At 50.1% G+C, this 22,808-nt stretch overlaps 1 protein-coding gene across 3 annotated transcripts in view; it reads right to left on the bottom strand.

Annotated features, from left to right (window-relative positions):
* Positions 1-1,447: 1,447 nt before the first annotated feature.
* The window catches only part of RASGEF1C (RasGEF domain family member 1C), an 81,790-nt gene continuing 60,429 nt past the window's right edge, over positions 1,448-22,808 (bottom strand). For all 3 annotated transcript variants that reach the window (XM_027605915.1, XM_027605917.1, XM_027605916.1), the window contains exons 7-14: positions 17,260-17,349; positions 15,629-15,731; positions 15,068-15,147; positions 14,890-14,985; positions 10,136-10,231; positions 8,235-8,358; positions 2,635-2,707; positions 1,448-2,126 (exon numbers count right to left, since the gene is read on the bottom strand). In XM_027605915.1, coding sequence (XP_027461716.1) covers positions 2,102-2,126; positions 2,635-2,707; positions 8,235-8,358; positions 10,136-10,231; positions 14,890-14,985; positions 15,068-15,147; positions 15,629-15,731; positions 17,260-17,349 — 687 coding nt within the window. In that variant the 3' untranslated portion in view covers positions 1,448-2,101. The remainder of the gene's footprint in view (positions 2,127-2,634; positions 2,708-8,234; positions 8,359-10,135; positions 10,232-14,889; positions 14,986-15,067; positions 15,148-15,628; positions 15,732-17,259; positions 17,350-22,808) is intronic.

Below are 22,808 nucleotides of genomic sequence, written 5' to 3' on the forward strand. Positions count from 1 at the left end.
CTCTCTCCAATAGGCTTTCCTCATGCTCCCCACAGCCTGGGGGGAGGTTGCTGCCATCTCTGAGCGGGAGAGAGCAGGGACTGAGCTGGGCCTTGGCTATAGGGAGGCATGGCTGTTGCGGGGGGGGCATTTGGGGGCTTGGCTTTGGAGAATGAGCTGGTACCCTGGGCCTGGGTGAGGGATTGTAGGAGGCAGGGGAGTCACCGTGGCCTGCTGCCCCCCGGGTCCCTCCCAAAGTTTAGCACTCTGGGGTTTCCTCTCGGGTCCTGGGGTTTCCTGCACCAGGTCGCTTGGGAATCGGGAGATGGACATGGAGCCAAGTGAGTGGCAAAGCTGGGCCCTTGGGGGTGAGTGGGGAGCCTGCTCTGGAGTGTCCTGTCTCCCTGGGGCTGGGGTAGGAGACAGCATCCTCTGGTGGACACTGGACTCTGAGCAGGCCTCCCTGAGCTCTCCATCGGCATCGGCCCCGGACTGGCCGTCATGTGTCTCCAAGACCGCAGACCCCTGTGACCTTGCTCCCCGCCTCGGACGGGCCGTACTCAGGGTGACCAGGAGGCGGGGACAGTGGCCGCTGCTGTCTGCAGAGGGTCCTGTCATAATGTTGCCCAATGTTGCCCAAGGGATGCCAGGGAGCGAGGGGTGCCAGGGAGCGAGGGATGCGATGAGGAGGGGCTTCTAGGCAGCTCGTGGGGCCCCACCAGGAGCTGGGTGTGGTGTAGGGCAGGGCGGGAGCCTGAGGCTGGCTGGAGTCCAGTGCCTATCCCCCCGCTCTGGGGTCTCAGATGCAAAGGGGGTGGTCTGGTCTGGGCAAAGAACGTTCTCATGCCTTCTGGGGCCTTGTCGAGATTCTGGGTTTGCTGAGCAGAATTCCCCGAGTCCGAGGAGGCACCAGGATGTGTTGGCTGCTCTGTCTTTGTCTATCGCTCGGAGGGGACCCAAGTCCATGCCACCAGGACAGCCATGTCTGGCACTGAGGGGGGCCTAGGCGCTGGCCAGCGTGGGTTAGTGCACCCCAACACACACCCCCCCACTCTGCCCAGCAGGCCCTGACTGGGAGAGGATATGGGGGTGCACATCGTACTCCCTGCCTTCCTGGCTGGGGGACCTGGTCACGTGCCGGGTGGGGGTTCAGCAGCTCCATGGCCCATCTCCTCCCTGGCACAGAAACTTGACTCAGTGTGTGCGGGTCTGGGGGTGGGGGGACCCAAGGGGGAACCCACAATGGGGCTCCTCAACCCCACCCCACCCCAAGAAGAGACGTGTCTGGCCACATGCAGGGCTGTGGGTGTCCATGTGCCGGGCCCTGTCAGCCCAACATGGGCTCTATGGAGTGGAAATGGCCACCATGGCCCTCTCTGGACCCGAGGCCACAGCATCCCCCGCCTCCCAACAGAAGCGCCTCCCAGGCCCACGAGTGAGAAGCAGTGTGGACGTGGCTACACAGGGTGTACGCACGTGTTTATACCAACTCTAAAGTTTACAGTGTCCTGTACATGTTGTCATTCTTGTGACTCAAATTTGTCCTGTGACCTGCGTCACAGCTGTCACCAGAAAGCTGTCCCCTGATACCAGCAGGATCTGGAAAGGGGGTGAACTGGGCTGCAGAAACCAGCCCATCCCAGGGTTGGGGGGTGCAGGGTAGGGTCCATCAGCAGAACGACAGGGGCCGCTGGTGGTGCCTGCTGGAGATGTGGGTGCTCCCAGGCCACCTGGGGACAGACGGGGGGTCAGCCTCAGTGCTGCTCATCACCCAGGAACAGAGTGACACCGCAGTCACCCAACGCTCTGGGGGCGGTGCCACGTCCTTGCTGAGGATGGACCGACTGGCCCGCAATGTGACCCCCACCGTCCTGAAGGCAGAGCCCCCGAGGCACGTGCTACCCGCAGGTCAGGAGGCCCTGGGCCCTTCCCCGGAGCTGAAGTTCCACAGAAGGTGGAGAAAGGTCTCCCGGGCCGTGTGGTTGCTGGGGCGGGCGCCAGGCCGTGGGGTCACGGTTTGCAAAGCAGTGAGGTGCCAACACCTCTTATTTTCTGCCGGGCCGGCTAAGGCAGGGCTGTGGAAGGCTTCTGCTGACTTCCTCCTTCCTCCTCCTCCAGCTTCTCACGTCTTCCCCAAAATAGAAGATCTGCAGATTTAAACATGTTCGGGGTGGTGATTATACTTCCATCCGGCGTGTCACCTGCTAGGCAGGCAACTCCCGCCCCGGAGGGGCTCTGTACAACCCTCTTGGCTCAGTTGTCAGGGGCCACTGCTGTGGGTCCACGAACCACCACTTGGCTGCATTTGTAGGCTGAAGAAGCAGGAGGGGGACTGCCTCACTTTCTGGCATAAGAATATGGACCGGGGCGGGGGGGGGTCCTGGACCTGGACACACATCTTGACAGCCCACAGGGGCAGCCTGCAGCCATGGATTTTGGGGGATGGTTTGCAATCCCAGCCTCCCTCCTACCCCAGCGCCTGAGTTCTGCCACCACCCCTAAGAGCCTGGCCTGACCTGCCCCCGTCCCCGGGGACCTGGGTATCCACAAAGCCCCCGGGCCCTGGCCTGGCCCTAAGCACCCATACCTCTCCCTGCCACACCCCCCCCCACCCCGTCAGCCTGTCCCCACTTCTGTCTTGGCTCACAGACTCACCTTAGAGATTTCCACCTCTCTTTTTCTGTTTGGTTCTCTGGGCTCTCACTTTCATAAGAAGCCAAATAAAGACCTAGTCAGGAAGCAAGGTGAAATTACACAGTTACGGTTGGTGATAATAACCTGTTCTACACCGGAGTCTGACCTGCTTTTGGTTCCTAAATTAAACTAGCTGCAAGGGAATCTGTAGACTCCCATGCAGTCCTATGAACCGATTAATACAGAGAGGTCAGTGTACCCTTTCCCTAGTTTCTCCCCATGGGAAGCACTTGCAAAATTATAGCCCAGGACCACCAGCGGGACGATGACATCGGCACCCATCGGGACACAGAACACCCACATTACCACCGGGATCCCTCAGGCTGCCCTCGTAAGGACCAGCCACTTCCCTCCATCCCACCCCCTTCTCAGCCCCTGGCCACCACTAATAGGTTCTCCATGTCCAGATTTTGTCATTCTGTGAGTGTGATATGAGTGGGATCAGTACGTAACATTTGGGACGGGTTCTTCACTGGGAGTAATTCTCCGGGGTTCATCAAAGCTGTAGTGTGTATCCATCCTTCACTCCCTTTTCCTGCTGTACAGGACTCCACAGCACGGATATACCACAGTGTGTCTTTAGCCACTCAGCCACTGGAGGATATCTGCCCTGTTTCCAGTGTCTGGCTACAACGAATCAAGCTGCTATAAACACTGGAGTGCGGGTTTTTGTGCGAACATGAGGGTTTGTTTCTCTGGGACAAATAAATGCCTGAGAGCGCAATTGCTGAGTCAGACGGTAGTTGCATATTTAGTTTTATGAGAAACTCTAACTAGTTCTACATCCCGAAGATTTGCTGTTGTTTTTATTCTTCCTGAAAGTTGTATAGTTTTACATTTTGCATTCGGGTCTGTGATTCATTTGGAGTTAATTTTTTTGTAGAAGGTGTAAGGTTGAGGTCGAGGCTCACTTTTTGGCTTATGGGTGTTCAAATGCACCATCACCGTTTTGGCAAGATCTGTCTTTCCTCCGTTGTATTGCTTTCTCTCTGTTGTCAATCATCGGGCACATCTGCATGGGTCTATTCTTGGGTTCCTCATTCTGTCGCATTGATCCATGTATCTGTCTCACAAATACTACATGGCCTTGAGGAGCATAGCTGTATTATATCAGCTTCACTATTGGTAGAGTGATCCCTCCCCTCTTATTCTTTTTCAAAATTGTTTCAGCTCTTCTAGTTCCTTTGTCTTTTCATATACATTTTAGATCAATTGTGCCTTTATCCGCAAAAAAGTCCTGTTGAGATTTTGATAGGAATTGCATTAAACCTGTACTTAAATTTGGGGAGGAGAATTAGTATCTTTGCTATGTGAGCCTTCCCATTCATGAACATCCTGTCTCTCCGTTTACTTAGATCTTCGATTTCTGTCATCAACAGTTTTTGGCATACGAACCTTGAACATATTTTGTTAGATTTACACCGAAGTATTTCATGTTTTTGAGTGACTATCCTGAGTGATGGGATTGTATTTTTAATTTCAGTGTCCACATATTCATTGTTAGCACATAGAAATATAATAGATTTTTGCATCTTTATCTTGTATTCTTCAACTTGTGCTTAACCACTTAATTCTAGGAGTTTTGCAGATTCTTTGAGACTTTTTACATTTTCGCAAATAGGGACAATGTTAAGTCTTCCTTTCTGATCTGTATTTTCTTTTCTTGCCTTATTGCATGGACTAGATCTCCATTACTATCTTGAATAAAAATGGTGAGAGTAGATATTCTTGCCTTGTTACTGCTCTTACTGAGAAAGCATTCCGTCTTTCACCATTAAACATTATATTAGTGGAAAAGTTTTTGTAGATGCAATTTATTAAGTTGATAAATTCCCCTCTATTATTTTTCTGAGAGTTTTTCCCATGCCTGCATGTTGAAATTTGTCAAATGCTTTTCCTGTATCAATTGATATAATCAAGTGACTTTTCTCCTTTAGCTTGTTAATATTATAGATCACACTGATTGATTTTCAAATATTGAACAGCCTTGTATCTCTGGAATAAACTCATTTGGTAATGGTATGTAATTATTTTTTGGTATTGCCAAATTCTATTTGCTAAATTTTGTTAAGAAATTTTTGCATCTATATTCACAAGGGATCTTGGTCTTTACTCTCTTTTTCTTTACTGTCTTTGTCTGGTTTTGGTATCAGGGCAATACTGGCTTCACAAAATGAACTGGGAAGTCCTCTCCTCTTCTGTTTTTTGAAAAAGATTGTGCAGGATTTGTATTAAGTCTTCCTCAAATGTTTAATAGAATTCTCTAGTGTAACCATCTGAAGTCAGAGATTTCATTTCTGGGCTGTTTTAGAATTACAAATGAGATTTCCTTAATGGTCATAGGGCTATTCAGCTGATCTTTGTGTTGAGTTTGTGGTAGTTTGTGTTTTTTAAGGAATTGGTCCATTCCATCCAACATGTCAAATTAATGTGTGTAGAGTTGTTCATATTATTTCCTTACTAGCTCTTCAATGTTGGCAGAGTCTGTGGTGATATTCTCCATTTCAGTCTTGATATTAGCAATTTCTGTCTTCTACATTTTCTTTGTCAAGAGGTTCTTTGCTGGAGGATGGCAATTTTACAGTTCTTTTCAAAGAACCAGCTTCCTGTGAGCTATCTGAACAGTGTTTAGAATTCCATTTTGATTTATCTGTAGTAAATTCCTGAGGGATAGTTTCACTGGATATGGAATTCTGGGTTGGCAGTTATTTATTTATTTTTTTTTAAGATTTTATTTATTTGAGAGAGAGAATGAGAGAGAGAGAAAGAGAGAGCATGAGAGGGGGTTGGGTCAGAGGGAGAAGCAGACTCCCTGCTGAGCAGGGAGCCTGATGCGGGACTCGATCCTGGGACTCCAGGATCATGACCTGAGCCGAAGGCAGTCGCTTAACCAACTGAGCCACCCAGGCGCCCGGCAGTTATTTTTTTGAAGCACTTGAAAACTATGCCACTGCCTCTGGCCATCGTAGTTTCTGATGAGAAATCTAATGTCATCCAAATAGTTTTGACCCTGTAGGTAAAGTGTCATTTTTCTCTCCGTGCTTTTAAAATTTGTTTCTTTTTCTTTGGTTTTCAGAAGTTTGACTATGATGTATCTTGGTGTGGGTTTCTTTTGATTTATTCTCTTCGGGATTCACTCAGCTTCTTGAATCTCTAGGTTTACACCTTTTCCAAATCTGGGGACTTTCCAGCCATTACTTCTTGGATGAGTTTTTTCAACCCTGCCTGTTTTGTCCCCTTCCTTTCCAGACTCTGATGACAAGAGTGTTAGATCTTTTGTTGGGGACCTCACAGGTCCCTGAGGCTCTGTTGTTCAGATCGTATAATTTCTATTGTTCTGTCTTCTAGCTCACCAGTTCTTTCCTTTGTCCTCTCCATTCTGCTTCTGAGCCCATCCACTCAGTTTTTTATTTCAGTTATTGTACTTTTCAGTTCTATAATTTCCATTTGGTTCTTCCTTATGTCTTCTGTTTCTTTGCTGATACTTTCTATGTTATCATTTATTTCAGGGAGCCTCAAGGTTGACCTGATTGCTAGGCGGGTCCTGCCACGGGGAGCCCAGAGCTGAGGGCAGGACAGGATTTCTGTCAGGGGCTGTGACTGACCCAGTTGGGGCTCAACCCAGCTCAGGTCCCTTCTCCTGCTTTCTCCACTTTTTTCAGGGGACGGGGAGTGAGAGGAGGAAGAAAGGTCACTGGAAGGTGCTGGTCAGAAAGGCCAGGGTTTGATTTGTATGTTCATAGCCAAATCGCCACTTGGCACATAGTAGGCTCTCTAGAGATACTCTTGGCTAAAGAAAGGAATGAAATGCCCTTCTCTCACTCCTCTCCCTGCCCCAGGCCCCCCCACCCCTCTCCTAATATGCCTTTGACACATTTTATTGCCCAACCTCTATTGGCTAATTGTTATTAGCAATCATCTCAGTAACCAGTGTTGTAGGTTGGATAATGGTCCCCAGAGATATCCAGATCCTAATCCCTGGGGCCTGTGAATATTTACCTTCCATGGCCGAAAGGGACTCTGCAGATGGGATTAAGTTAAGGATCTGGAAATGGAGGGATTCTCCTGGACTATCCAGCAGGACCCTAAATGCCACTGCAAGTGTCCTTCTAAGAGGTAGACAGAGGGAGACTTGGCCACAGGAGAGGGAAGATGATGTAATGGTGGAAGCAGAGGTTGGAATGATGTGATCTGAAGGTGTAGGAAGGGTGACTAGCCAACGAATATGGGTGGCCATAAATACAAGTCATTACAGGCCAGGAAACAACCCTCCCCTCAGAGCCTCCCAAAATAACCAGCTCTGCTGACACCTTGATTTCAGCCCAGTGCAACTGATTTTGGACCATAACCTCCATAAGGGAAAGAGGATAAATTAGAGTTGTTTTGAGCCACCATGTTTGTGGTGATTTGTTACAGGCCCAGTAGGAAACTAACACAAACTAGTATCAGTGGAGGGCTGTCCTATGGGCTTTGCCTGTGCCAACTCAAGTAATTCTCACTGTGGCCTCTGAAGTAGGTTCTCTCATTACCCCACTTTATAGATGCAGCAGGTGAGGCTTAGAGAGGGTGAGGCACCTGCCCAGGGTCATACAGCTTGCTGGGGTGGGAACAGCTCAGGCTGGTTTATCCATCATGCTGCTGGGCTTCCAGTTACAGGTGAGATCCCTCCAAAAAGTTACTGGCTCCAAAACATAAGAAAAAACTTGAAAGTATTAACACTTAAAAGCAAAATCATTAAAAGATCCTTCCCCTAAGTTTTTGTTTTTGGCAGAAAATGTTCTCCTGAGCATGAGTGGGGAATCCCTTCATAAGATGCTTGCTGTGAAGAGGAGCCAGGCCTCCTTTGTGCTGAGCAGGGGCCTCTCAGGGTGGGTTGAAGGTCTTGGATCCAGGAAGCAGCTAACCATGGGACCATACCACCTCCACTGGGATGATCAACTCAGGCCCAGATGACCACTTGCTTCCAGCACTTTCTCTTCCTGAAGGAGGGGACTCCTGGAGTAAGCTTGCTTAGCAAATTCATAAGCAAATTTGTCATATTTGATAAATGATCAGATGGGAATGCTGATTTACTGGAGGGGATAGACATGAACGGCACTCTGGAGAAAAGATGCCTCATATATGTGCGTACACACACACACACACACACGTACACATACCCAGCTGTGGAAAGACGCACAGTGAGCCAGGGCTCCACCTTCCTTGTGTGAGCACTGGGAGGGGAGTTCTTATCATTATGCCAACTTTACCAATGAGGGAGAATGGGTCAGACAGATGGTTTAGATTTATGATGCCCAACAGCACCCATGCTGTGTCCAAGGGGAAGCCTGGCCCTGGGGACCCTTGAGGTCCCAACCTGCAGCTCCTTGGGCGCCTGTCTTGTGCTGTGGGGGTGGCAACCATCCAGCCAGGGGATGCAGCCTTCTCTGCTCCCTCTCAGATCCAGGAAACATGGGCATGGTACACCCTGCTCAGAGCAGGGGCCCCAAATGTAGATATGACTAAGAGACCACCCGAGAGTCCCAGATCTGGGGGTGACAGAGGCCATGGGACCACCTTACCATCTTCGCTGAAGATGGGAGCGGTGTGCAGGTAGTGGGTGATGCTGGGGTCCTGCTCAAAGGGACACTCCACTTGTTTCCATGTGATGAACTCTCCAACCTGCTTGGCCAGCTCCAGAAATTTCTGCCAGGGTCAGAGAGACACAAAATGGGAGCACCCCAGTGCCTGGAGGTCACCTGTAAGAGTGGGCCAGCCCCACCCATCTCTCCTAGGGAGGCCCACCTCCGGGGAGGGCAGGGCAAAGCACCAGGCAGTAAATGACAGAATCCCCCAACGGGAATGGTGGGTGTTTGCTGTATCTCTTCATTCCCTCTGAGGAATCTGGGGAGAGAGCATCTAGGGCTCATCAGCAGCAGGCAGTGCATTTGGCTAGATGTAAATATTACTCTAGTTTACTTCTATTAATTTTTGTGATTATCCTTACAAGTTTGTTTATTTAGAGAATGAGGCAAATAAATGTACATAAATATATTTAAGGAAGATTAAAGTAAATCCATTTAAGTAGAATTTTATTTAAGTAAACTTTAAGTAAATTCATTTAAATTAAAAAAAAAACGGTGCTAACTTGAAGGATTTTAAATAAATAGCAGCACCAAGTCATGCCTGGGTGGGAACTATCCTCTGTGGCATCCTTTGATCAGTCCTGGTGGCCGGCTCCAGCCCCCACTGCCTGGGCCCCAAATCTGGGGCCACACGAGCACCTTGCAGTCTTGCCTTTCATCCCTTGATCCCTTGGCCTTGGTTTTGAGGACCAGTTCAAGAAGGGCCCAGTACAGGGCTTCCCACACCTGGTATGTGTAGGCTCTCCTGGACAGTCCAATCCAAGCCCCCCCAGGCCCCTGCAGTCTCACCCAAGCCCAGCCTCCTCCATGTCACCTCCAGCCCAGACTGCCCCAGGGATGCAGCGCCCAGGCTGCCTCAGGGGTAGCCAGGCCTGCCTGTGGCACGTGAAGATCTGCTGGGGGGTCTGTGTCTGTGTGAGACCCCACAGCACACGCAGTTCCAGGCCAAAGGGCCCAGGTGTTGGGTGGGGGCCCCCCACCCGGCCGGGGACACCTGCAGGGCAGCTGTGGTTGAAGCCCCGCTTTACAGAGGGAGAGACTGAGGCCCACAGAGAGCAGGGGCCAGCCCAGACTGACTGCCCCATGGTGTTGGAGGCTGGGTGGAGCCGGCGCTAGGGTGCACCTTCTCCCCGTGGAGAAGAGCCTCGTCCTTCCTGCAGACTGGGGCATGCCACCGCTGCATGGCATGCTTGTCTGACTCAGTGACCGCTTTCTCTCACTGCCCAATGCTCTCAGGGCTCCTGGGCCTTGGCCCCACCATGCCTAGCCCACTGGCCACTCCAAGACATGTGTGCCGGGTGGTCCTATGTGGGAGGTCAGCCTAACTTTGTTTCTAAGGAGCTGTGAGGGAGGAATGCACAGCCCACTGAGCACAGGCCTCCCTCTGTCTGGGTGGTCAAAGGGGGCTTCCTGGAGGAGGGGACACTCGAGCTGGTGTCAGTGAGTGTCTTCAGAGGGAGTAGAAATCCTTCTTTCCCTCTGCCCACTCTGCCTGACCACCTCTTCGGGGGCTCAGGGGCCCTCCTTTGGGAGGCCTCCCCTGGCCCATGCCCTGTGCCCCATCCTAGCACCTCGCCCATTGTCACTGTGGGTCTGTGGGGCTTTCCCCAGCCTGGTGCTCTTCAAGGGCTGAAAATGAGTCTGCCTCACCTGTGGGTGGGCAGTGGGGGATCAATGAGCCTCAGTCTCCTCCTGTGGAAGGGAGAAGTGGGGGGTGGGGGGGGACCCTGGTAATTCCGCCCCGATGTCTTGTAAACTGTGGCATTCTGCCTCAAGTCCCCATTAGTCCAGTACCCCTGTCCTGGGGGCTTTGACACTCTGAGGCCCTTGGACCCTACCTCAAAGTTGACGTGTCCATTGGGGAGGCGGTTGGCACAGCCCTCGTTCAGGAAGTAGATGTCTTTGATGAGCAGGCTGAAGAAGGGAATGACGATCTGGAAGGGAGAGGATGCTGGTCAGCCCTCAGTCAGCAATGGCCAGACTGTTTCCTCCCAGGCCCCATCAGACTCCAGTGCCAACTGAGCGCCTACTGTATACAGTGCCATTCCCCCTGTGTTGGGGCTGGATCAAAGATGCACGGTCCCAGTGCCCCTTGAACATTTCTTCCACTGCCCGCTGGGAGAAGCTGTGGCAGTTTGTCCCCACAATCCAGGGATCCACAGCTCTAGGCCCCATGGTTCAAGTGCTCCAGTTGGAATACAGGTGCATGCGGAGGCCGCCATTAAATACATACGGAATGTGAACCATCTGTTGCACAGTTCTGTGGCCTACTTTTAAAAATATATATTTAGGGATTTGTCATTTTATGCCTGATGCTAGAGATCCGATCCTGTTGCATCCCTGTTCTGGTGCCTGAGGGGACTGACTTCTGAGCTCAGCCTGAGAAGGGCGGGGGTCTCTGTGTGTCACTGCTGGATGCCTTGCTTCTCTCTCCGTGCTCTGCACAAAAGCCAACTGCTGACCCCTAGAGAAGGGACACCCACTGCTGACAGCTCAGACAACCCTCAGGGAGCTGGCTGCTGTGGGTTGAACTGTGGCCCCCCAAAAGATACGTTCGAATCCTAACCCCCAGTGCCTGTGAACGGGACCTTATTTGGAGATAGATAGTCTCTGCAGATGGGACTGAGTTAAGGTGAGGTCACACCGGGCGTGATGAGCTCCACTCTAGGGACTGAGGTCCTTGAGGAAAGAAGGCAATTTGGGCATACGCAGCAAAGAGAGCCATGCAAAGACGGGGGCCGAGGCGGGAGGGACTGGCCCCTGGCCAAGGAATACCTGGGGCCACCAGAAGCCGGAAGGGGCCAGGAAGGATACACCCTTTGGAGGGAGCATGGCCCTGACAATCTTGATTTTGGTAGCTGGCCTCCAGAACCGGGAGATAATACATTTCTGTTGTTCCAAGCCACCCAGTTGGTGTGCTTTGTATGTCGGCCCCAAGGGACTAATACACCTGCTCTGCCCTAGGGCTCCAGAGTTATGCACCTGCTGCCAGGCCAGCCAGGAGCAGCCTCTAGCCCATCACCTTTGGGACCAGGCGCCAGGCCCCGATGTTTCTGGCTCTCCCCCACCCCCGCCCCCCCGCCATCCAAGTTGACAAGGGCTTTGAGGTGAGGAGCTGGGCATGACCATGCTGCTCAGTACAGAAGCATGGACGGCTCGATGGGGCAGGGCAGATGGGAGACTGAGGCCCACAGAACAGCAGGGCCTGGCCCAAGGTCACCCCGTGAGTGAACACTGGGGCTGGGACCTGAGCCAGATTAAGCGGGGAGACCAGTTGCCTGGTTCGTCCAGGACCGAGGGGTGGTGGGCCTGAGGACTTCACTGTGCCAAATATTCTGTGCACGGGGATCAGAGTTTCATTCCTAGCAAGTTCTGTGAAGCAGGGCTCTATTACCCCACCTTATGACAAGAAGCCGAGACCCAGAGAGGTTAAGCAACTCATAAAAGCTCACACAGCAATAAGTACCAGAGGCAGGACTAGGACCAGGTGGCTTGGCTCCAGAGCCCCTGTCTTGCTGGCTTCCTCCCTGTGCCAGGAGGGTGGGTGGTCTCTGTGCATCTCCCCCACACCCCACCGCTGGTGCTGAGCCCCAGGCCCAGGGTCAGTGCATGATGGTTGCACTAGGTTGGAATGGGGACATGGGCCAAGACAGGGAGGGGCTTAAGGGCAGTGGGACTCTGTGGACACAGCTCCTCAGGGGCCCGGAGCAGGCCTGCTGGACACTGGGCACTGGGGCTGGTCCTCAGGGAGGCAGCGTTCTCCATGTCTGAGAACTTCTCACCATTTCTGCCTGTCCACGTGGGTCCAGGCTACCATCCTATCAGGCTTTAGCATCCTGGCTGGCAGGACTGTACCCCACTGCCCTTGCTTTCTGGAGCTGAGCAGTTCCATCTGGGGGTCATCCGAAGAAGCCCGTGTGCAGTGGGCCCCATCACAAAGATGGGGGGAGGGGAGCAGGCAGGAAGAAAGCATAGAATGCCATGACCACTGGAGCCTCCTGGTCTCCAGATTTCAGCTGGGGCAGCCGGGAATTGCGAGAACATCTGCAAGCATACTTCCTTCCTTCCTTCCTTCCTTCCTTCCCTCCCTCCCTCCTTCCCTCCTTCCTTCTTTCCTTCCTTCCTTCCCTCCCTCCCTCCTTCCCTCCTTCCTTCTTCCCTCCCTCCCTCCCTCCCTCCCTCCTTCCTTCCTTCCCTCCCTCCCTCCCTCTCTCCTTCCTTCCTTCCTTCCTTCCTTCCTTCTTTCCTTCCTTCCTTCCCTCCCTCCCTCCTTCCCTCCTTCCTTCTTCCCTCCCTCCCTCCCTCCCTCCCTCCTTCCTTCCTTCCCTCCCTCCCTCCCTCTCTCCTTCCTTCCTTCCTTCCTTCCTTCCTTCCTTCCTTCTTTCCTTCCCTCCCTCCCTCCCTCCCTCCCTCCTTCCTTCCCTCCTTCCTTCCTTCTTTCCTTTCCTTCCATCCATCTTTCTATCCTTCTATCCACCCAACCATCCATCCTCCAGTCTCCCACCCATTGATGAAGCACCTCCCGTGGGCCCAGCTGATGGTCCGTATCTCTTTGGAAGTTAGAGGAGAATGCAGCGAAGTGAAATGAATGCACAGCTCCGTAAATCACCCACCTCTAGCCCCAGACCTAAACCACGGCATCCCCACACCCCCGAGCTGGAAGGGCGCTCAGCGTGCAGGTACAGGGCAGCCCAGTCTGCCCCACGGCCACCTGGCCAGCACGGATGGAGGAAAAGCCAGTTGCCGCAGTTGACAGCTCAGCCCAAAGGCTGCAGTCAGCTCTGCATACACCCCCCGCCACCCCCACCGCAGTCCCGCTCCTGGGCCACAGGTCAGCAGCTCTGCGATTGCTGCCCAGCACCTGCGCCCTGGGAACGGGAGGCAGCCCGGTGGTGTGCCGGAGAGGCTGAGTCTGATTCCTGGCCCTGCTGCCTACTTGCTGTGTGACTAGACAGTGAGATTTCCTCTCTGAGACTCTGTCTTCTCATCCGGGAAATGGCCCTGCTAGACTCCAGCAGTCGTCGTCAGAATTAAACGGGGCCGGTGACAGAGTCGAGTGGCCCTCGGGTAGCAGGTGCTCAATAAAGCAAGGTCGCTGTCCCTGCCGCTCTGGCTTTCCAGCTTCCTGGCTCCCGGGGGGACAGGCTCACCTGCCCTGGATTTTGAGATCTTGCCTCTCTGAATGCTGCTCCCCGGCAGCAACCCACCTCAGACCTAGAGTTGCCGAGGGGCTCACAGCCTGACCAGGAAAGGCCAGCTGCATAGCATGTGACCAGCAGTGTGGCCAGGATCTGTGTGCAGTCCCCCTGCTGGGCGGGGCGTGCAGGGCTGGAAGGCCTCCCGGGGGGCACAAGTGTGCCTGTCTCAGTCTGCTCCCCAAGCCGAACTAACCCCTGGTGCCCATCCGGTCCAATTCTGAGTGACTTTGAATTTCAAGACAAGCAGCTTGTTCTGCGACCCCGTGGGCTGGAAACAGACCTGCGCAAACCATGGCAGAGACCTAATTCCACCAATATTCCTGCCCAGAGACCAGGCAGACAGGGCACAGCAAGCCTTGGTGGTTTCTTCCCATGGAGATGACCACTCTAATTGCCAGGCTGGTGATAGGTCCTAAGTCAGAGGCTTGCTGCAATCCCGAGGCGCAGTTTCTGGTGTGGGAGGCCACCAGGAGAATTTGGGAGACCAATACAATTGATCAGGGTCAGCAAAGGCACCTCCCCCCCCCCCCCGCAATGTAGAAGAACAGAGCCTGTGAAAAGGCAGTTTTAGTGAGTGAGAAGCTTGGTTCACTCAGTGTCAAAAACGTGACTGTGATCTGAGGCCCCATCAGTGAAGGTCTTGCATTTGGAGTAAGGTGATGGAAGACTCTGAGCACTTAGAGACCATTTGATCTGAAACAATTTGATCTGACAAGTCAAACTGTTCAGGGACCAAAGAGATCCAAGTGGGGAGGGGACTGGAGCCTGGGCTGTTGACTTTGGAAGCAGGAGAGGCCTGGGGGGCGCTAAAGGAATAGTCTGGGGGGGGGTGAGGAGCTGGGTAGTTCAGCTAGTTGAGCATCCGACTGGATTTTGGCTCAGGGCATGGTCTCAAGGTGGTGTGATTGAGCCCTACGTTGGGCTCCATGCTCAGCGAGGAGTCTGCTTGGGATTGTCTCTCTCCCTCTGTCCCTCCCCACTTGCGCGCACTCACTCAATGAATGAATAAATGAATGAATGAATAAATAAATAAATAAATAAATAAATAAATAAATAAATAAATAAATAAAATCTTAAAAAAAAAAAAGAGAGAGGGAGCAGCCTCCCTCTGCACGGCCCTCCAGAGAGCCAGAGAGGACAACCCCAGTCCAATAAGGAAGCATTTCCTACCAGTGGAAGCTGTGTGAGTATGGGCTGATATGTCCTGTGAGGTGGTGAGTTCCCCATTTTGGAGGCATGCAAGGAGCATGGCTGTCTATACAGATGCTGCAGAAGGGCAGGGGGCTGGACCAGGTGACCTTGGAGTCTGCATCCTGGCTCTCTGCTACAGCCCACCCGGGGCCAAGGTACGGAGTAGGGAGGTGCTCTGAAGACCAGGCAAACCTCAGACCTACCTTCTCCCGGCTGCTGTGGGCGGTCAGGGAGCGATGGGCTGCCCCCCGCAGGGCTGTCCTGTAGTTGCAGAAATTCCCTGTTGGGTCCATCTGGTGCTAGAAGGAGATAGGGAGGCATTTGGACAGCTGTGTCCCAGGGTCGGCCAGGGCCAGCCGGCAGCCCAGCAGCCTTGCTCACCTCGAGGATGAAAAACTTGGCCGTCTTCACTTTGGCCCAGGTCTTCTTCAGCCTGGAGACGGGGCTCATGTTCATGCCAGCTGCAAGAGGAAGGGTCGAGCTGGGCGGGGGGTGGGGGGGCATCTCCGGGCCACAAAGTCTGCTTACTCCCTCGGGCAGGACGCCTGGGGGTGGCTACACCTTACCGAGGCTGAGCCCGCTGCAGACGGCTGGATGGTGGATGGGTGGGTGGGTGCTGGTGGACACTGTGTCCCAGGGAGCCTGGCAGCTGTGTGTGCAGGCCCCTGCCCCACTCCCCACCACACTGGCCCCACAGTGACCAGGGTCTGCTTTAGGTCCCAGCTCTCCCTGGATCTGGGGATACACAGCCAAGTCTTCATGAAGCCCCTCTGAGGAGGGTAAGCTTGCCTCAAAGGGGGCACCTCTCCAGGACCTCCGGGCCCAGCAGCACCCACCCTGCTCCGAGGAGCACCCTGGCTCGTAGCCCACCCACCGTGGGTGCCCGCTCCAGCCTCTCTGGGGGCGCTCCCAGCGAGGCCCGGGGCCCACCGGCCTACTCACAGATGATGGCCATCAGAGAGTTGAAGTTGCCAATGTTGAAGCACTCACGGGCCACATCGATGAAGAACTCCACCACCTGGGCCCTCTGCTTCTTCTTGGCGGGCTGGGGACAGAGCACCTGAGCCTCAGTGGTAACACGTCCCCACCCCATCATGGGGCCAGTCCCTCATCAACATGCTCTCAGCCCCGTTTATGGCCGAGATGCCTGATCCTGGGGCAGTCAGCAGCCCGAGGGCTCAGGATCTCAGCGCGTCCTGGGCAGGCCCAGCAAAGCCCACCGCCCTGGAGGGCTCAGGTGGGGCCTGGCAGGACTCCATGGGGCAGAGGAGCCTGCTGCTGTGCTCAAGACACCAATCCGCCCTCTTGGTCTGGCTCCCTCGCCTGTCCCCCCACACCACGCTCGCTCTGCCCACACTGGGGCCACACACTGACCCAGGCCCTGTCCCTGGAGTAGCCCCTCCCTTGCTTTCTGTTGAATGACCGCATGACCTCATCCCCAGCTTATGGCCACACGCTTGGGGCTGTGACTTCTCTGATGGCTCCAAACAAACTGGGTCATCCCCTGGGCCGTCCTGGACTGAGGCACTGCCCAAGTCCCGGGAGGGTTCAATCCAGCTTTGCCCAAGCAAAGCCCCCTCTGAGCTGCCAGGCCAGAGATGGAAATGCAGGAAGCAGGTGGGGCCTCTGGAAGCCTTGCGTTCTTCCCATACAGATCTTGCTTGCTTACTTCTGCGCAGCAGTGGTCTTTACCAAGAAGTGTGAGACATGCTGCCCAAACCCCCTTAGGAAAGCCTCCCTCCTGAGGTCCTTCCTGTCCCTCCCGGGCAGCCTGCACAGTGACAGTGATGGCCGAGCAAGGAGGGGGACAGAGGCCAAGCATTCCACCCGCTGTGGGCCCTCAGCCAGAAGCACTCCCGAGGCTGAGGCATCGCAGACCAGCTTCTCCTTCTGAGTGGCCCTGCCTCTGCTCCTTTCTCTCTTATCCCAATTTCTGTCTCAGCATTTGCTCCCGGAGAGCTCCACCCAGCACCTGTGTTGCCTCCAATCTTTCCCCGACACAAATGGCCCCAGGGCTTCACCTGACGGTGGGAGGGGGTTTTGATGAGGCTCCCTGCACTCCAAGAGAAGAGGGTAGACAGGGAGGGACCATGCCTTGGTGACATGTGCCTCTGGCCCAGTGTTGACAAGTCTTCCTGCTTTCTGGAAGAAGTTGGAGACCTGGGCTTTGCATGTATAATCTCCCAGTTCTTAAAGGTTGGGTCATTTCTACTCTAAATCCAGAGAGAGCCAAGCACAGTGTGGCTGCAGGCCAGGGCACCCAAGGCCGACAGGCACAGATGGAGGGAGCAGATCCACCTGGCCGAGCAGCAAACTGCCTCTCACACCTTCAGCAAGTGGTCTCTGATGCCCCATGTCAGAGTCCAGTGGATCCGTGCCAGGCTCTACCCAGAGGGAAATGTCACTGCAGGCAAGCTGGGTGACACCTGCTGTCCCAGAGAGGTGCCCAGCTTGATCCTGGGCTTGGATACTGACAGGCTCAAGATACCCTTCTGGTTCCCTCCCAGGTGGGCTCTCCCCAACCCCTGCCACCTTTGGCCGTACCGGGTCATGCTCCCCAGCTTTCTACCCACCATGCAGATCTCAGTCGCCACGAGGTAGCACAGTCTGTTGAACCATTTCACGTAAGCCTCCAGATTGTTAGTCTTGTCACTGAAACAAGGCTAGGAAAGACACAAGGACCACACTCAGCCTCTCTGTCAATAACTTTGGGAACATGAGGTCAGTTCATTGATCATTCTTATAGATCATCTGAAAAATGCTGAGACCTCAAAACTGTCCACAAATACCCATGATTTGATGTGTATCCTTCCAGTCTTTTTTCTATACATTCAAAGATGTCATTTAATATGATATATATATGTAAGTACACACCCCCCCACATATAGTTGATTGTCATTATTCATAGATTCTATATTTGTGAATCTGTCTGCTTCCTCAAAATGCATTTGTAACTCCAAATCACTACTCATGTCTCTTTCACTGTCATTCATGGATCTGTGCAGAGTGGCAGAAAATTGGAGTCACCCAAAGCACCCATGTGTTTCCAGCTGAGGTTGAGCTAAGTGACAACGTGCCTTCTTGTTTCAGCTCCCATACTGTGTGAACAACTGTCTTTTTTTGTGGTCTATTCAGTGTGATGGTGAGTCCCATGCTTAGAGCGGCTCCAAGCACAGCAGTGTAGTTCCTAAGCACACGAGGGCTGTGAAGTGCCCTAAGGAGAAAATATGGGTTGGATAAGCTGCACCTAGACAGGAGTCATGTTTTTCCATATGAACCTTTTCATATGCCATAAAATATCCTTTGGAAATTTTTCAATTGCTGTATTTTCCAATTGATGTAGAATAATTTTTCAACTGATGTAGAATTATTTTTCAATTGATGTAGAATATTCAACTGCATAAAATGCATGAGAGTTTAAAAGATTAAACTTAAGGTAATTTAAATATCCATGTTGAAATGGACAGTGTGACCTTCAGTAAGTAGAGGGGAAGATGGAACAAGGGATCTATTAATCCAAAAGAAGTAAAGTAAGGAGGAGAAAAAACAGGGAAGGCATGGGAAGACAAGCGAAGGATGCACAGAATCCATGTAAGTCGGTAATTACAACTGCTGTAATTTTAAAACTCCAGCTACTTGCTATTTTCAAGAGGCACACCCCAAACCCAAAGATATAGGTGAAAAAATTGAAAAATATATATGATGAATATCACATAGCTGTACGATTATTAGACAAAATAGATTTTTTAAAAGATTTTATTTATTTATTTGACAGAGAGACAGACAGCGAGAGAGGGAACACAAGCAGGGGGAGTGGGAGAGGGAGAAGCAGGCTTCCCGCTGAACAGGGAGCCCAATGTGGGGCTCGATCCCAGGACCCTGGGATCATGACCTGAGCTGAAGGCAGACACCTAATGACTGAGCCATCCAGGCACCCTGACAAAATAGATTTTAAGGCAAAAAAAAAAAAAAAAGGACTCTAAGGCAAAAAGCATCAGAGGACATTCAAAGGGAACCACATCATGATAAAAGGTTTGATTAATCGTGAATATGTCACAAATCTAAACTCGCCTGTGCCTAACAACATAGCTTCAAAATATGGAGGCAAATATAGTCAGAAAGGTAAACTCCTTTATAGGGAGAAATCAAATCTTACTGCCATGGTGGAAGATTTTAACATAAGGTCAGCAATTCATAGACTGTGGAGATTAAAAAACCAGTATAAATATAAATTTAAGCAGCACACAATTTACATAGTTGAATTAACAGACAAGTATGGAAGCCTCCCTGCACTCAATCATGAGAATGTGTATTCTTTTCAAATAGTCAGAAATGTAAAAACACATTTTAAAATAATCTATGGGTCAAAGATGAAATCATCATGGAAATGATCATGAGAATACCAAAAAACAAAAGTTTGAGGGTGCAAATAAAAAATATACTTAGAAAGAAATGAATAGTCTTTCATACTTTTATTAGGATGGTATATGTGCTGCTGAAACGAGCACTATACTTTTATTAGGATGGAAGAAAGGATGAAAACGGGCTGAACATCCAACTTAAAAAATTAGAAAAAGAATAACAATGAAAGAATCCAAAGAAAGCAGATGGAGGGAAATAGTAAAGATTAGAGAAAAAAATGAAATAGTAAAGAAAGATGCAACATATAGAATCAACAAAGCCAGAAGCTCTTTATTTGAAAAGACTAATAAAACTGATGAACGCTTAGCAAGATTGATGAAGAAACAGAGAAGTGAATACAAAGAATATTAGAGGTGAATATGAATGTGAAAAAACTGAAAAGATAACTAGGGAGTATTTTTTTTTAAAGATTTTATTTATTTATTTAAGAGAGAGAGAATGAGAGATAGAGAGCACGAGAGGGAAGAGGTCAGAGGGAGAAGCAGACTCCCCGCTGAGCAGGGAGCCTGATGCGGGACTCGATCCCGGGACTCCAGGATCATGACCTGAGCCGAAGGCAGTCGCTTAACCAACTGAGCCACCCAGGCGCCCTAGAGAGTATTGTGAATAACTTTGTGTCTATAAATGTGAAAATAGGACTGAGTCAAATTTCTGGAAAAATATAAATTAAAAAGTAGAGTAAAGAAGAAATAGAAAGCCTAAATAGTCCTATAATTACTAAAACAAGGAAAATCTTGAACGGGCACATAAAAGTCTTCCCTAAAAGGAAATACCAGGCTCGGATGGTTTCACTAGCAAATTCTACCAACGGTCCAGGAACAAGTAATTCGGTCATTCACACAGAACAGAAAGCAGGGAGAGAGAAAACAAAGATGAGACAAGAACAGGGACAGAAAGGAAAATGACAAGTCAATCGCATGATTATAGTTACAGAAATTCTAAACAAAACAAGAGCAAACTGAGCCTAAGGATGTACAAAAAAGATAAGGATCATGACCCAGTTTCATTTATCCCAGAAATGCAAGGTTGGCTTGACAATGAAAAAGAAAGAAACCGATGAATACAATAATTCCCCCCTTATCTGTGGTTTGTTGTCCATGGTTTCAATTACCTGCCATCAACCATGGTCCAGAAGTAAGATGATCAGTGGTAGTCTGATGCTACATCATGGTGCCTATGTCATTCACCTCACTTCATCTCATCCCATAGGCATCTTATCATCATAGGGAGAAGGGTGAGTACAGTGTAATAAGATATTTTGAGAGAGAGAGGCCACATACACATAACTTTTATTAGAGCATATTGTTGTAATTGTTCTATTTGCTTATGAGTTATTGTTGTTAATCTCTTACCATGCCTGATTTATAAACTTTATCATAAGTATGTGTGTATAGGAAAAAAATGTAGTATATACAGAGTTCAGTACCATCCATGGTTTCAGGCATCCACTGGGGGATTTGGGAACATATACCCCACAGATAAGGAGGGGGACTACTGTATAAGTAATCGCTTAACAGTTTAAAAGATAAGTAATCACTTAACAGTTTAAAAGGGAAGAGAACATAAGGTTAATAGACCCAGAAAAAGTAGTCAATAAAATGCAACAACCATTTATGATAAGAACTCTCAGCAAAGGAGGACCAGGGGACTTCCTTGAGCTGATAATGGGCATCTAAAAAAAAAAAAAAAAAACTCATAGCAAACATCATACTCTATTATGACATGTTAAAAGCATTCTGTTTAAAATCAGGACAAAAGAAGAATGCCTGCTAGCAACACTTCTATTTAACGTTTTGCCAGAGGTGCTAGTTAGCACAATAAGCAAGAAAAAGAAATCCTATTGGTCAGACTTAGTGGGGTTACTCTGCAATAACTAGTAATCCCAACATTTCAGAGAATTAAAAAACAGGACCCATCTGTCATTCATGTCCATCTCATATCAGTGGAGGATTCTTTGTATGACTACCCTAGAAATAAAAAGAATAAGGACTGGAGGGGTGCCTGAGTGACTCAGTTGGCTAAGCATCTGCCTTCAGCCCAGGTCATCATCCCGGAGTCCTGGGATCGAGCCCCGCATCAGGCTCCCTGCTCAGGGGAGTCTGCCTCTCCTTCTGCCCCTCACCCTGCTTGTGCTCTCTCTCTTTCTCTCTCAAATAAATAAAATCTTTTTTTTTAAAGATTTTATTTATTTATTTGAGAGAGAGAGAATGAGAGATAGCACGAGAGGGAAGAGGGTCAGAGGGTCAGAGGGAGAAGCAGACTCCCCGCTGAGCAGGGAGCCCGATGTGGGACTCGATCCCGGGACTCCAGGATCATGACCTGAGCCGAAGGCAGTCGCTTAACCAACTGAGCCACCCAGGCGCCCCTCTCAAATAAATAAAATCTTTTAAAAAAAGAATAAGGATTGGAAAGGAAGGAGCGAAACTGTCATTATTCCCAGATGATGTAACTGTCTATACGAAAAACACCAAGGAACACAGAGAAACTATTAGAATTAAGAAGAACGTACAATATCATCAGATACAAAGTTGATATGCAAAAGTGAAAGACATTCCTTAAGCTACACAAGCAGTTCAGAAATAAGTACAATAGAAGATGCCATAAATAATAGCAAAAATATGCATCCCGCACCTCCCCAAAAAAACATAAAGGAAAAGGTTAGTAAATTTAACTAGGTTAATTTTTTTTTCCCAACTAGGTTAAAATTAAAAACACCTTCACATCCAAAGAATCATGAGAATGAAAAATCTAACTAAATCTGTAATATTTTTATGGAGATAGTTATAAAACATTAGAAAGGTATTATGACGTAGATCTAAGTAAATGGCAGGACACACCATTTGTATGGGTTGGGGGACTTGGTATCATGAAGATGAAAATTCTTCCCAAATTGGTCCATGTTTCATATATTCTAACAAAAATCCCAGTAGGGTTTTCACTGAATTTGGCAAGGGTTATAAGATTTCAAATAGAAAAATAAAGGGCCAAGAATGGCCAAACCACTCCTAAAGAACAGGAGGGTTTGTTTCACCAGGTAGGGAGGAAAATCCCGAGTATACAAGCATAATCATGAAGACGATGTATACTGATGCAGAGATAGGAAAACCGACCAGTGGACAGAACAGACATCTACACGTGTAGATCAAACCTGGCATATGACAGTGATGGAACTGTCAGGGCGTATAGGCAGGCAAGACAATATATAAATAATGGTGCAGGAACATCTGCTATTTGTGGGGAAAACCATGAACATGGATCTCCACCTCAAGCCATAGCCATAAAGTGAATTTCAAATCCAAGGCTTAAATGTGAAGGACAAAATATTAAAACTTCTCGAAGAAAACATCAGAGATTATCTTTATGACCTGGGTAGGGAGTAGGGAGGGATTTCTTAACCCGCCCCCCCCGCAAAAAAAATAAATAAAAAATATAGGAAATATTTAAAAAAATAAAGGAAAAGGTTAGTAAATTTGACTAGGCTAAAAAATTTTTTTCCAGGGGCGCCTGGGTGGCTCAGTCGTTAAGCGTCTGCCTTCGGCTCAGGTCATGATCCCAGGGTCCTGGGATCGAGCCCCACATCGGGCTCCCTGCTCCACGGGAAGCCTGCTTCTCCCTCTCTCGCTCCCCCTGCTTGTGTTCCCTCTCTCGCTGTGTCTCTCTCTGTCAAATAAATAAATAAAATCTTTAAAAAAAAATTTTT

This window comes from Zalophus californianus, chromosome 5 (assembly GCF_009762305.2).
Source record: "Zalophus californianus isolate mZalCal1 chromosome 5, mZalCal1.pri.v2, whole genome shotgun sequence".
Taxonomy (NCBI): domain Eukaryota; kingdom Metazoa; phylum Chordata; class Mammalia; order Carnivora; family Otariidae; genus Zalophus; species Zalophus californianus.